The sequence below is a fragment of the Myxine glutinosa genome, chromosome 13, assembly GCF_964187855.1.
Source record: "Myxine glutinosa chromosome 13, kmMyxGlut1.1, whole genome shotgun sequence".
Lineage (NCBI taxonomy): Eukaryota > Metazoa > Chordata > Myxini > Myxiniformes > Myxinidae > Myxine > Myxine glutinosa.
In genome coordinates, this window is record NC_136273.1 from 40,737,018 (window position 1) to 40,751,678 (window position 14,661).

The window sequence follows — 14,661 nt, forward strand, 5'->3', positions numbered from 1 at the left end:
GCCGGGATCGATACACCATATGGACCGCAATGTTTGTGGCCACCCACAATGGACCGCAGTTCGTTTGCGGCCAAGCACCACCCGGGGATGGACCTATGGGTCAACGTGGCACCTATGCCATAAAGGTGAACCACTGTTAATTAACACCACTGAAGGCCACACGAAGAGCAAGAGACACCTGCAGGGTTAGGGGTTGTCGAATTTATTTTTATTCCAATGAACAATGGTGACTGCACCGATTGGTGGTGGGGTGGTGCTGTTGATGCTCGGGAAGGGTGCTCTGCACGTTATTAAAGGCCGTCGGCCACAGAGCACTCGTGGGTTGGTGTATCGATGTTGGCAAGCGCGCTCTCTCTATGCATAACATCTGCATGTGTTCCTCCAAAAACAGGTCCTGGATCGTAGTGTAAATAGCAGCGTAGTCTTGTAAATAATGCTCCCTACCGGCTGTATGTTTCGTTTGAGAATTCTTTCCGGATTCGGTTATCCTGTGGGTGTGTTTCTGTGAGGAGAAGGGTGCAACGTCGCAGGGGGACATATTTACTCATTTGTGAATATCTGTAAAACTGTCGCACTCAGGGTAGAGTTAATAGTAGAGGGAACTACATTGCGTGCCACACTAAAGTAGGTAAAAATTTATCGGGTCGGGACGCCCCGAGGGTAGAGAAGGGTGCAATGTTGCGAATATGGAATTTGGCCTCCATATCCGCTTGTAAATATTCCCCTATTTTCTCCAATACTCCCCAACTTTCCCCGATCCCCCATTCCCTAGTCCCATTGCATGTAAATAACAATCAGTAGAGCCGACCTTCCCCTTATTCCCCCATTAAATGTCGTGCCCAGGTCCACCGCACCACACGTAGACAACTTTCGGACATCTTCCTAGTTATTCTTATTCTATGTCAGTTAAGGCCTCGTCTCCATTAATTATGACTCTTCGTTGCACCAGAATGTGATTATATGGCATCAGTAGTGAGTTTAGGACCTTTCCCATACCTCCTTCCATCTTCTTCCCCAACAATTACAACAACAACAGAGGAGATGGCGGCGGAGCGGGGGAGGATGCGTCCTCACACCGGCTCGATTAGCGCCATAGACCATGCGCTCCACGGGGTTACCACGAAGGGGCTCCTTGTCAGCTCCTCGTCAAGGGCGGAGCCTGGTAAACCCCCCGCACGCACCCAATGAGAAGCAACGTGCCGATTCCACGAGGCGGAGCTAACGAGCCGAGGGCGTGTCACTCCCCGCCGGATATACGCGGCCACGGGCCGGATGTGACGAGAGATGCGCCTCAGCTTGGAGAAAGAACGTCGCCTTCCGAGCGCTGTGACCTCCCTGCATCTCTGGACCGGACCGAGTCGATTCTGCTTTGAGCCAAGAGTGCACCTTGAGCCATCGCTATCTGCCTTTCCTAGCCATCAAACCCCGTGTGAGTCAGCCTTGTCCCGTTTGTCTGTCGTCTGTCCGGGGTTAATATAAGAGTGTGTCTAAGTGCCTGTCTTTCTGTGATTATAACTCTAGCCCCTGTAATCTGACCTTTCCGTACGAATATAATCTCCTCCGGAGGTCTTGAGAACTGAACCCTTGGTGTCGTATTGTGTTATTGTAATCCAGCCGGGTGTCTTCTTTTTCTTATTGAGCCAGCGTAGCGCGACTTCGTCAACGTCGAGTATAGTCGGGTAATTTGTGCGGACACGACGGCCATTCCGCTCGGCCCACCTTAACATCAAAGTCGTGTCTGTAACAATTGGTAACTTGAAACCACCTTTAACATTACCGGCACTGCCCTCTCTTGGATTAAATCATACCTCTCTGACAGACGTCAGTTCATCTCCATCAATAACTGCAAATCCCCCACTGCTCCCCTCCCCCAAGGTGTCCCCCAAGGTTCAGTTCTTGGCCCCCTCCTCTTTATCCTTTACCTGTCCCCCCTCGGTCACTTAATCCGCCGTCATGGTCTCCAATTCCACTGCTTCGCCGATGACATCCAGCTTTTCATCTCCACCAAGTCCATCTCCACCGCCACCCACTCTATCCTGACAAACTGCATCACTGAAATAAAATCCTGGCTTCAAATCAACTTCCTCAAACTTAACTGTGATAAATCTGAAATAATCATCATTGGCCCAAAAACGCTCACCAAGTCCACCCATAACTTTGCCCTCAACATCGACGGTTTCCCAGTGTCCACCTCCCCTCACATCCGGAATCTTGGCATCATCTTTGACCAAACCCTCTCCTTCGACAAATACACTAAACAGATCACAAAGACAGCCTTCTTCCACCTGAAAAACATCGCCCGTCTCCGTCCATCCCTCTCCTCTGTGGCTGCAGAAACCCTCATCCACGCCTTCATCACTTCCCGTCTGGACTACTGCAATAGCCTCCTTTATGGTTCACCCTCAACAATCACCAATAAACTCCAATACATTCAGAACTCCGCTGCCCGTCTACTCACCCATTCCCGGACCCGTGACCACATCACCCCCGTCCTTTACAAGCTTCACTGGCTCCCCATCTCCCAGAGAATCCAGTACAAAATCCTCCTCTTGACCTACAAAGCCCTCCATAACCTGGCCCCATCCTACCTGGCTGACCTCCTCTCCAGACACACTCCCACCCGCAACCTCCGCTCTGCTGGTACCAACCTCCTGACCCCCCCCATCCGGACCAAATTTAGATCCTGGGGGGACAGGGCCTTCTCCATCGCTGCTCCCACCCTCTGGAACTCGCTACCTCACACCATCAGAGACTCCTCCTCACTCACCACATTCAAAACATCACTCAAGACCCACCTGTTCAACACTGCATTCAACATTTAACCCACAGCATCTAACCCCTGACTATCTCCTCTCCTTCTCCCTCCTTTGTGCTTTGAATATTTCCCTATTGATTCTTCTTTTTTTGCAATTGTCTTTATGTTTTGCTATGCGTTATGTTTTGCACTCTGTCAAAGCGTCTTTGGGCTTCCTGAAAAGCGCTATATAAAATAAATGCATTATTATTATTATTATTATTTCGCCCTATTTGCTGCATCTCCCCTTGTGTGACCCCCTTGCCCGCATTTCTTCTTCCACCATCTTCAGCCAAGTCTTTCTCGGTCTTCCCCGTCCTCTACTTCCTTCTACATTCATTTCCATCACTCTTCTCAACCAGTCACTTTCATCCATCCTCAACACATGTGTGTGTATATATATATATATATATATATATATATATATATCTATATATATATCTATATATATATATATCTATATATATATATCTATATATATCTATATATATATATCTATATATATATATATATCTATATATCTATATATCTATATATCTATATATATATCTATATTTGAGGGATGGAGGATGATGTTTGATGGAGGATGATCGATGGAAAGAGACTGCGGGAGCTTTAAGCCCGATGGACGTCTGTGACATGCTTTCTACCTGCCTCTCTTCCACCTACTTTGTATTTAATGAGGTATATTACAAGCAGGTTTATGGCACAGCCATGGGTTCCCCGGTATCGGCTGTGATTGCCAACATGGTGATGGAGGATTTGGAGGAACGCACCATTCCAGCCCTGTTAGTGTAACCACGTGTTTGGTTCCGGTACGTGGATGACACATTTGTCATCTGTCATTCTGATGAGGTGGGCATCATCCATGAGACCATAAATAAAACTTTTTCCTCCATTAATTTCACCATTGAAGAGGAGAAAAATGGAGCCCTTCCCTTCCTGGATACACTCGTAGCAAGGGATCCCAAAGGAGCCTTAAAGGTAACGGTGTACAGAAAACCTACACACACTGATCGCTACCTTGATTTCAAGTCTTGCCATCCAATGGAACACAAAAGATCGGTGGTGCACACCCTCTCAAAAAGAGCATGTGATTTACCATCTACCTTTGAAGACAAGATGAGTGAGGTGGACCATCTTCAAAATGTGTTAAGGGCAAATGGCTATCCTGACAGCTTGCTACCCAACAGGAAAACGATAAGGGCTTCCCCACACAACAGGCTGAGACCGCGAGAACAACCAAAGGGTTGGTGTGTTCTCCCTTTTGTACCGGGGGTTTCACAGAGGGTCGGCAGAATTTTGAAATCGGCAGGAGTGAGGGTGAGTTTCACACCGGTTTTTACCCTTCGCCAAGCCCTTATGAGGGTCAAGGACAAGCTTCCGAGGAAGGATAGGTCAGGGGTGGTATACGTGGTGCCCTGTGGTTGTGGAGCTGAGTATGTGGGTGAAACCGGGAGGACCTTAGGTCAACGTATTACTGAACACCAAAAAGCATTTGAATGTAATTATCCTAGCAGATCTGCTATTGCCAAACATGGCCTTAAGGAAGGCCACACACCTTTATGGGACAGGGTTGATATTTTGGGCTCCACACCCAACAGAAACAGAAGACGTGTTTTGGAGGCTTGGCACACAGAAGAAACTGTTACCTCGATCACACAAGAGGTCGTTGACTTACCGGTAGCTTTTGACCCACTCTTGTGTAAACGAAGCAGGCATTCCGTACTTTGAACAACGAGTCCACATAATATATCACACAAGGTTTTTATTCGGACAATTGCCCCCTCCCACCTCCAATCCCTCCAAACCACCCCTCTCCCACACCCCCCCCCCCCATCCACTTCCAACCCCCTCTGGCTCCCCCCCCCATTTTATCCCCCCCTAAAACCAAACTCCTTCCCGCATTCACCTTTACCGCATAGGGCCACATGTGATGGACTTGATAATGTGACAATTTTATTTTGTCTTAAAAAATTTTGGCTTTAATATATTTACAGTTTTAATTTAATTTACAATTTAATTGTTTGCAAGTTTAACTTTTGATTAAATGTAATGATTGTTCCGGATTTTCTCAACACTTGCGTTATAATCCAGCATTGCTTACAGGATTATTTTGAACTGTTAATATGCGGTTGATTTTTGAATTTGGTCGGTAACGTCTCTGTTCACGAGAGCGGTGTGATACGGTTTCATTGGCTGTCCAGCATTGCCCACCCCACTTTGCATATACCACGCCCACTGTGCATGTAAGGGGATGTTGAGATGATTTTATCACTCTTGAGGAAGATTAACGGAGGCGTGTGGCTTCACATGTTGTTAATCGAAACGTTGTCATTGTTTGTTCAATTAAAGGTTGGAGATCTTACCATGGAGTCATTTGGATTTACTCCCAACCGCAAATCTTTGCATATATATATATATATATATATATATATATATATATATATATATATATATATATATATATATATATATATATATATATATATATATATATATATATCTATATATATATATATATATATATATATATATACAGTCATCCCTCGCTATATTGCGCTTCACTTTTCGCGGCTTCGGTACATCGCGGGTTTTTCTCGCTAGTATATGTAAAATTATATATCGGATTTTTCATTATATCGTGGGATTCTGCGGCCTATAGGTATTTTAATTTTTTTAGATTTTAATTATTTTTGTGGTAAAATAAGCATTTTCTAGCCTAAAAAATTAATAATAATATAAATAAAAATATAACACATTAATTAAAACCTATATTAAAAGAATATTACAGTAAATCGAAATAAAATACGCATTATAAATGAGTAGACAAAGAATCGCGCATTTTGAATGTCCCGTATTCTGGGGGTAATTAACTTGTCCATGATTCTGGGGGTAATTAACCCATCCGTAAGGAGGGTTCTTGGACGGTTCTTCGCTACTTTAAGTAATTTGCAAGGTTGATGCCAAACTGTGTCCTGCAGTTTAATGATCAATATGGTTTTAAGAGTCATCATACTTTGGGTAACCTCTAATTTACAATAACTTATGTTTACAACTTAGAGACACATGATCATGATGACGATTTCGATGATGTTGTCTAAAGCTGCAATTAAATTAAGTCGCTGAGTAACATGAATGACCGAGGTTGTGGAGGATGGGATTTTTCGGTCATTACCTTTTGATACAGATGAGATATCTGCTTCATCAGTGCATCAGATCAGGAATAACCACCCTCCTCACCTCCTCTCCACCCCCCACTGCTTCCTACAAATTAACCATCAGGAAGCTGCTGCATATGCAAGAGGAAGCTAATGCATTTCTTATTAATTTTCAAAATTAATCATCATCTCTATTTTGAATAGCTCATGAAGACTTCTGTATGCTTAGGCCTCAGGTTTGATTAAAGGCACTTTTGTCAATTAATTGCCTTTTGCTTTCAAAAACACAATTTGCATCAATGTAAATACTTTGTTGTACTGTACTTGTGTAGTTCCATGATCATATGTGTATGTTTGTTTGTTAATTAATTGCAATTATAAAAGAACTTGCATCAATGTACTGCACAGCTATATATACACGTACAAATATTTTTCTAATACGTAAGGACTAAGGATGGGTCTCAAAAGTGTGTTTAAGAGTGTAGAAAGGGTTCATAAGAGCGTGGGAAAGGTTTATAAGAGTATGGGAAGGGTTTTTATAGGCTTAAAATATATAAAAATAATAAAATAAATATATGGTTTCTACTTCGCGGATTTTCACCTATCACGGGGGGTTCTGAAACGTAACCCCCACGATAAACGAGGGATGACTGTATGTATGTATGTATGTATGTGTATATATATATATATATATATATATATATATATATATATATACACACAAACTTGGCATTTAATATGGAATTTTTTTTTTTTGTGGGGGTGAACTTACTTTTCAAGATGTCTTAGAACCAAAAGTTCATTGGAATTATGTTGAAATTATTCTAGATTTTGTTAATGTGACCTTTAAAAGAAACAAAAACCACATTTGACATTTCGAAACAAATAAATTGATCCTTGAAAGTGATGTAAACTGACATCGAACTCAATTCATGGACAGTACTGTGTTAAACTTCTGTACGTTTTCCAGAAGTATCTCTTTATTTTGCACATTAGCCAAAAAATTTTTTAACAAAAACAAAAGTTAAATTACGACTGGGATTACGGACAGTAAAATTACAGTTCAGTACTTCGTGTAACCCCCACGAGCATTCAGGAGAGCACGTACACGTTGAGGCATGCTGTTCACGAGATTTGCCAAGGTTTGGACAGGAATCGCTTGCCATGCAGTGACAATAGCCTGCTGCAATTCACGCACAGAGGTCGGCTGCTGGTCCAAGTGGTCGATTTGATGCGTTAATTCTGCCCACAAGTTCTCTATCGGATTCATATCCGGGGACATGGCAGGCCACTCCATATGCTCTACACCACGGTCAGCAAGAAAGTGTTGGATCATGCAAGCACGATGAGGCCGTGCATTGTCATCTTGGAAGACAACGTTTCCTCGAAAGGCTGCACGAGCAAATGGAAGCAATGTTTCTTCCAGAATGACCCTGTACTTGAACTGGTTCAGGTTTCCATTCAGAACAACCAGGTCAGTTTTGCCCCCTGCATGAAAAGCAGCCCAAACGGTCACCCCACCACCTCCAGCTTGGACTCTTGGCACTATACAATCTTTGTTGGAGGCTTCATGCACTTATCTGCACACTCAGATGCGGCCATCTTGATGATAGACCAGAAATCTAGACTCGTCACTGAAGATCACGTGATTCCAGTGTCCTGCCTGCCATTGACGGTGCTCTCTGGCCCACTGCAATCGGCGCTGGTGGTGTTGTCTGGTCAGGCGTGGCTTTCTCAGGGGACGCCTGGCACGATAGCCTGCTTGAACCAGTCGTTGGTTGACTAGCCTTCTGGATACAGGCACATTTGTCAGTTGCTGCCACTCAGCCCTAAGCCGATTAGCTGACTTGGTACGGCCTTGCGGACTAACCGGTGCAGCTGGCGATCATCCCTCCTTGTGGTTCTGCGGGGATGTCCTGGCCTCGGTATTGGAGTAGGGACACCCCTCTGAGCATTTTGTTTCAGGATCTTTGACACCTGACCTTGAGTGATGCCATGCTGCCGAGCAATAGCATGCTGTTTCATGCCGTAATTTAGTAAAGCCACCACTCCATGACAAACAGCATTGTCGAGTTGACGGACCATCTCCAGAGGAAGCGGCAATAACTTTTGGAGATGTGCAGCAGTTGTTTTCCACGAATACAGAACGCAACAACCCTTGTATACCCGACTGTGAAGCCAATCATCAAATGCACCTGTCCGTACATTTTGCCACGCCACCTGTGATATAATTCTGTTGTTGACTTCTTGCTGCGACAGACAATCAGTGACATTGTTCTTTTAACAAATAAATCACCAAAGTGTAAAAGAAACTCACCAGATTGATATACTGAGTTAAGAAAGTAAACCCAAGTCAAGAAAAAAAATATATATTCCATATTAAATGCCAAGTCTGTATAAATGTGTATATATATATATACATATATATACATACATATATATATATATATATATATTAAAAACACACCTTGAAACACATTTAAAAAAACACACCTATATTAAAAACGCACCTTGAACATAGAGCTGCAGTGCCGAATTCCATGGCCGAGGGGAGATGCACTCCGTGCCTGTCACAACACAGCAACACAATCTCAGAACGTTACATTTGAAACACCACCCTGGTGCCCTCCATTCAAGTAAATGGGGAAAACAGGGAGCTGGGAGCTCTAAAGAACGAAATGATAAACGACATGAAATAAACCTAAAATGTTTGCTCCACTCGTTTATACTAAATGTCATCTTGAATAATGATGTCGTTTTCTTTTAAAGACTCAAGAATTACCAAAATCGACAAATGAAATTCTCAGTCAATGTACCTCAAATAGGGAGGATAAATCAACATACAGAACAGTATTATAAGAAGGATTGAACAAGAGCATTAACAAGATACTTCTCCTGCAACTGCCTCACAATAATGAGCGCGTCTGTCGTTCCTCTTCCTGGCAAAAATCCAAACTGCATTTCGTCGATCTTCACCTTCTTCCTTATCCTCCTCTCCAACACCCTTTCCAATACCTTCATTCCATGCTCCAATAACTTTGTCGCTCGGTATGAGCCACACTCCAGAGGGTCACCTTTCCCCTTGTATAGAGGGACGAGGGTACTCAGTTCCCAATCCACTGGAATGCGGCCTTCTTTCACCACCAGATTACAGATCTGTCATTCTCTTCACACCCCAACTTCCTGCTGCCTTCAACATATCTCCCACAACTCCCGTCGGCCCTCCCGCTTTTCTACTTTTCATTGCTTTTATCGCTTCCTCAACTTCCTTCTCAGTTACATTCTCTGCCGGTCCTAAAACTGGGTTACTCTCTATGTTGCCATCCCATTCATTCTCTGTATTCAACAACATTTCCATATATCTTTTCCATCTTCCTTTGATTCCATCTGGGTCCACAACGATTTGTCCCACTTCATCCTTCAAGCAACTCACCCATAATATATATATATATATACCCCCAATATATAAATATATATACATACATATATACATACATACATACATACATATCTATATAAATAAAACACAGTTTGTGTGTGCGTGTGTGTCCGTGTGTGTGTGTGTGTGTGTGTGTGTGTGTAATGTTACCGATAGACTCCTAAACGGAGAGGCTCACGTACTTGATATTTGGCACAGACATGGCCATTGAGCCTGGGAAGGACATGGCCTCCCTAAAAATATTTGACGAGATCCATATTTTTTTATTCATATTTACCTCAGCGCATTTCAGCGAGGAACATTATACACGGAATCTCAGCCGGTGCCAGAGCAGCTCGCTGATTCGCTCAGAGCGATCACGTGATGTTCCATCCTCGCTGCCAGACCACTGAACGGAAAATATATCGAATGACCATTGCCATTCACACCACATAGGTGGAGATGCAGCTACCGGGCGCCATCTTGGTTGGCACTCGATGCTGGGCGATGGTGATTTCCGTTACGTGTTTGCACGTAATTCAGAGCGAAAAGCGATTGCGTTTTTTCACCTTTTGTGCGACCGTGTTTTGTGTCGAGCATAGATGTCATTCTATATATTTTCCGTATGTCCCACCTACTTTTAGATATGTCCCACCTACTGCGTTGTGTAACTAAGTAACAGACTCGCACCCACAACTAACCGAATTGAGGAATTATTCTCAAACTAAACATAGAGCCGGTGGGCAGCATTTTATATACAATCACAAAACCTACTTAATTACAGTTCTATAACCCAGGACCTGTTCTTTGTGGAAAGAAAATTGGAGGGGAGAGAAAGCACATCATAGCACCAATACACATTCATCAATTCACAAAGTTCACATTTGCTGCTGTTGTCTGGCATCTTCTGTCTTCCTGCATCTTCTTGCTTCCTGCATGTCGCATCTTCTGTGTGCAATAAAGCTTACCGTTCTTCTTTCCTGGCACACCAAGAATAAAATGTACAAAAACCCGTGTTCGTTTTATTAATTCCTGGCCAGGCAAGGCCAACCCTGTGTGGTCCGTCTGCGTGACATTGACGCCACTCAAAATACGTGGTCTGAAGATGCAAGGTGAGTTTGCAGCAAAGTGTAAAGCCACAAAACGTGTGGTCCATGTGTAATGTGATGTGCAAAGTGTTGGTGGCAGCAGGGTGTGCTGTACACGTGCAGCAAAATTATAATAAAGAATACGGCAGCAAAGTGCCACGCAGTTCATCTGCACGGGTGTAGCAACATGCAGCAGGGGTGCTGTACAGGTGTAGCAAGGTGCAGCTGCACAGTTCGATGTTGCTGCACAACTCCTCCAAAGTGGGTCCATGGGTGGGGAGGAGAGACAAAGCACAGTCAGCAAATGGAAAGGGCGCAAAAGTACACATCAAAACAAGGTAATGCAGCATGAGGGGCGCGGGAGAGCGAGCAGAGCAAGCTCGTCCCTAATCGTTCGTACCCCCCAATGTCAGCTTACACTACCCTGGCCCTTCCCTGTATTTACAAATTACAAATCCGTCTCTACGTCCTGTCTCCCATATCCCCCTCTAAGTCAAATTCGTCTCCCAATCCCTCCCAGGAAGGAAGGAATGGAATAAACACATTGTCTCATCATGTCGAGATACGTCTCACTTACTCAAATCAGTCACTTGGTGCTGGTGCGGAGCTTTGTCACCTTGGTGAATGAATGTGGATGGCGCGAAGGGAATTCCTCAAATCCTAACTACACTAACTGACATAAACTCATTTACACTACCCCAGGGTCATGCCCTGCCAATCGGCATCTTTAAACTATGCGGTTCTAAAAACCTGATTCCCATTGACCACCTGGTACCTTCCAAATTTGGGTCTCACTCCCCAATTTTTCAATCTGTGCCCTTGCACAATTTTAGGGCTGGGTCGTGTGGCTCCACTAGCAGGTCCAACTACCTGCGCCCCTCCGCCACTGAAGTCGCCACCCGAGCTTACCTGCTCCTGCAACTACCTAACTGGGGAAGGCCCTCCCTGGCACTTACCCCCTGATACCCACCTTGGCATTGCGCAACCCGGGTCCTTCCCTTGGATCCCTCGGGCCCCACTCACCACTACAACTAACCGGCTCCCAGAGCCTACCTGCGGCCTCACATGGCCGACAAACTACCAGTGGCGGAGTGCTCCAATAACCCATACGCACGAACAAAGCCCACACGCCCAGCCATTCCACATACTCATGCACCCAACCAAGCACTTCTTGCTACTTCCCGCACCACAGGTGTCAATATCCAAACAATTTACCTAAGCCCTCTACCTGGCTTTAAACTACCCACCCCGGGTATTCGTGAAGGGGTCCATCTCCCCCCATTCACTCCTTCGCACCATGCATTCCACACCTTTTACTTCACACCAAGCATTCCACACCATTTATTCCTCAAGCACCAAATATCTTCTCTGGCACACCTCTTGTGCTCACATTCCTCTTTCCATACACTTCAACACAACTCCATTTGTCCTCAATACACCACTTCTGGTTATTCCCAACCAATTCCTCATTTGCTCAAGCTCAATACACACAGTGATTCTCATTCAATTCCTCATTTGCTCAAGCTCAATACCATCCTCTCACACACACAGCATCATCTAGCTGACTACTTCCCGTAAAACTCGTGCTTCCCCGTCTTCCCATTAAACAACGGTCTGACGGTCTGGCACCCCGCTCTGCTCACCAAACTCTCCTCCTTTGGTATCCATGGAAATCTCCAAGCATGGCTGGCGGACTTCCTCTCTAGTCGGAATCAACGTGTGGCCCTGAATGGGTTTCTCTCATCTCTTCTTCCTGTTCAGGCTGGAGTTCCCCAAGGCAGTGTTCTGGGCCCTGTGCTTTTTCTGGTCTTCATCAATGATCTCTCTGACTCTCTTGAAAATCCTCTCTATCTCTTTGCTGATGACTCTACTCTCTGTCGCTCCATTCCTCATCCCTCAGATCGGCAGTCTGCAGCCTCCTCACTGCCGACCTGGACAAAATCACAGACTGGGCAAACAAGTGGAACATGTCTTTCAATCCTGACAAATCTCACACTCTTACGATGTCTCTCCGAAAAGACCGACTGGACAACCCTCCCATCCACTTTCTGAATAATCCTCTCCAAGAAGTTCTGTCACTCAAGCTTTTGGGTCTCACGATCTGCCATGATCTTTCCTGGGAAAACCACATTTCAAATCTGGCCTCCAAAGCCAGTCGCCGACTGGGCATCCTCCGTCGTGCGAAGTCCTTCCTTGGCACACCTGAGCTCCTCACCACATACAAGGCTTTCATCCACAGCTCAATGGAATACTGCTCTCCCCTCTGGGCTGGTGCTCCTGCCTCACACCGAGCTCGTCTTCACGCTGTTGAAACCAAAGCGTTCAGAATCATTGGAATCTCCCGCGATGAAGCTAACTCCAAGGGCCTTTCACTCACTCACCGCAGGCAGGTTGGTGGTCTTTCCGTCTTCTACCGACTCCTCTCTGGCCTTGCCCCACCCCCCCCCCTTCCCCCCCCCAGCTCTCTCTGGGCTCTGTCCCCCAAATATTCCTACAGGTCGCACAAGATCTGCCTGCAACCCTCTTGTGGTTAAACTGCCAAAATCAAGACTCTCTGCTCACCTTCACTCCTTCATTCCTCTTTTCTCCCACCTCTGGAACAAATTCCCTCACTCTTCAATCCCACTCCACCCTCCAGGTCTTTAAAACAGCTGTTCACCACCATCTCTTATCTTCCCCCATCCAAAACCTTGATCTTTTCTACCCTGACTAATTTCACCCAAAATCCATTTTTTTGAAATACCAACTTCCGTCCTGGAAGTCCTTGGTGTCCTTGTGTTTTATACTTCTCCCCCCCCCCCCCTCCCTCCCACACCTCCTCCCCCCAAGCCCTCTCCCTCCCACAAATCTCCCTGCTCTCAAATGTTGTGTTTGTGTGCTTCCCCTTCTCTCCTCATCTTGTCTTCCGCTCCCTCTTTTTATATATTTTGTTTGTCTGGTTGATTTGTTTGTGAAATAAATGTTAGCTCTTTCACGAGCCTCGATTCAGTATATTAAAAAATAAAAAAAAACAAAAAAAAAACTAGGCACACCCTCGTCATTGTCATCCTTCTAAGCTCTCCACATCCCCTCTACCTGTACAATATCCCTACTTAACTCTCGTCCTCTACCGTCATCTACTAAATCCCTAACAATTAACCTAGCCCGCCCTCGGCAAGCTTCGGTGCCCCATGGAGGTAACCACTGCTGGCACCTCCATGTGCATGTTCACTGCCATCACCCTAATATAATGCTCATGAGCCCAAAGAAGTGAGGAATGGTGAAATTACCATTCCTCCACGCCAGGTATCATTCGCCAACACGATTGCTATCCGGCCACTATACTCGAGCCTCGTCGGGTGGAAATACATTTTTATCACAGCTCGGCTTCGAAAAGCCAAGCGATGCATGTGGGTGGTTGGTCGCCTGTTGGTTGGGTCCGTCTGGCATTTTCGATCCAGGGGAGGAGGCATGCTTGGGCCAAGGTTCAGGGTGCCATCCCTGCGTGGAGCCTTCCGGTCCCATGCACGATGGCCCAACCGCCCACGGTCGGAGCACCGCAGCCGCCAGGGGGTGCGGCTCCAATCTATCCTACCCCCCCTCGAACCGTGCCGATCGCCGCCACGACGCGGCACCGACCATACAGGGCGGGGCCCGGCACGAATCGTGCACGGTGCTCCTTGTGAGATCGCCGCGGCAACGATCCCCGCCGATCCCCGCAGCACACCACACACCGAGGGCTCGCATCAGCTATATGTCGTGCTAAACGCTACCCCGGTCTGCGTCGATGCTCGGGCCGCATTCTCACCCCACGCGACCCGTTCCTCACTCACCCAACGCGGCGCGCCAGCGCCTCTCATACACCCCCTGTATTCTGACAGCACTCTCCCGTGCATACTCTTCCCTTACACACAGGTGCACACCACCCAGGCGCACTCATACCCCTCGCACACTCCGTTACACAATCGGCCATTGCACACCCTCACGTAGACTCTCCCGTTACGTACTCCGTAACGTCCACGGGTGTGCACTCTTCTGGTACACACCCAATCACGCACACTCTTTTGTTACACACTCAGAAACAACCACGGGTGTGCACTCTCCTGGTACACACCCAATCACACGCTCTGGTGTACACTCCTGCACACTCTACAACACGCTCTGGTGTGCATCCTCACTCTCCTCGGCCATCGCACACTCTAACACACTCGCCTTCGACAC

The 14,661-nt window shown here is 46.0% G+C and overlaps 1 protein-coding gene and 1 long non-coding RNA gene across 8 annotated transcripts in view; one reads left to right on the forward strand and one right to left on the reverse strand.

Moving 5' to 3' along the window:
- Nucleotides 1–14,661, forward strand: part of LOC137438867 (uncharacterized) — a 137,873-nt gene that overhangs the window by 75,716 nt on the left and 47,496 nt on the right. The window lies entirely within an intron of this gene.
- The window catches only part of LOC137438865 (branched-chain-amino-acid aminotransferase, mitochondrial), a 115,993-nt gene that overhangs the window by 74,390 nt on the left and 26,942 nt on the right, over nucleotides 1–14,661 (reverse strand). For 6 of the 7 annotated variants that reach the window (XM_068134298.2, XM_068134303.2, XM_068134299.2 and 3 more), the window contains one exon: nucleotides 8,466–8,522. The exons of the other annotated variant lie outside the window; for it this stretch is intronic. In XM_068134298.2, the coding sequence (XP_067990399.2) occupies nucleotides 8,466–8,522 (57 nt within the window). The remainder of the gene's footprint in view (nucleotides 1–8,465; nucleotides 8,523–14,661) is intronic. 7 annotated transcript variants of the gene reach the window in all.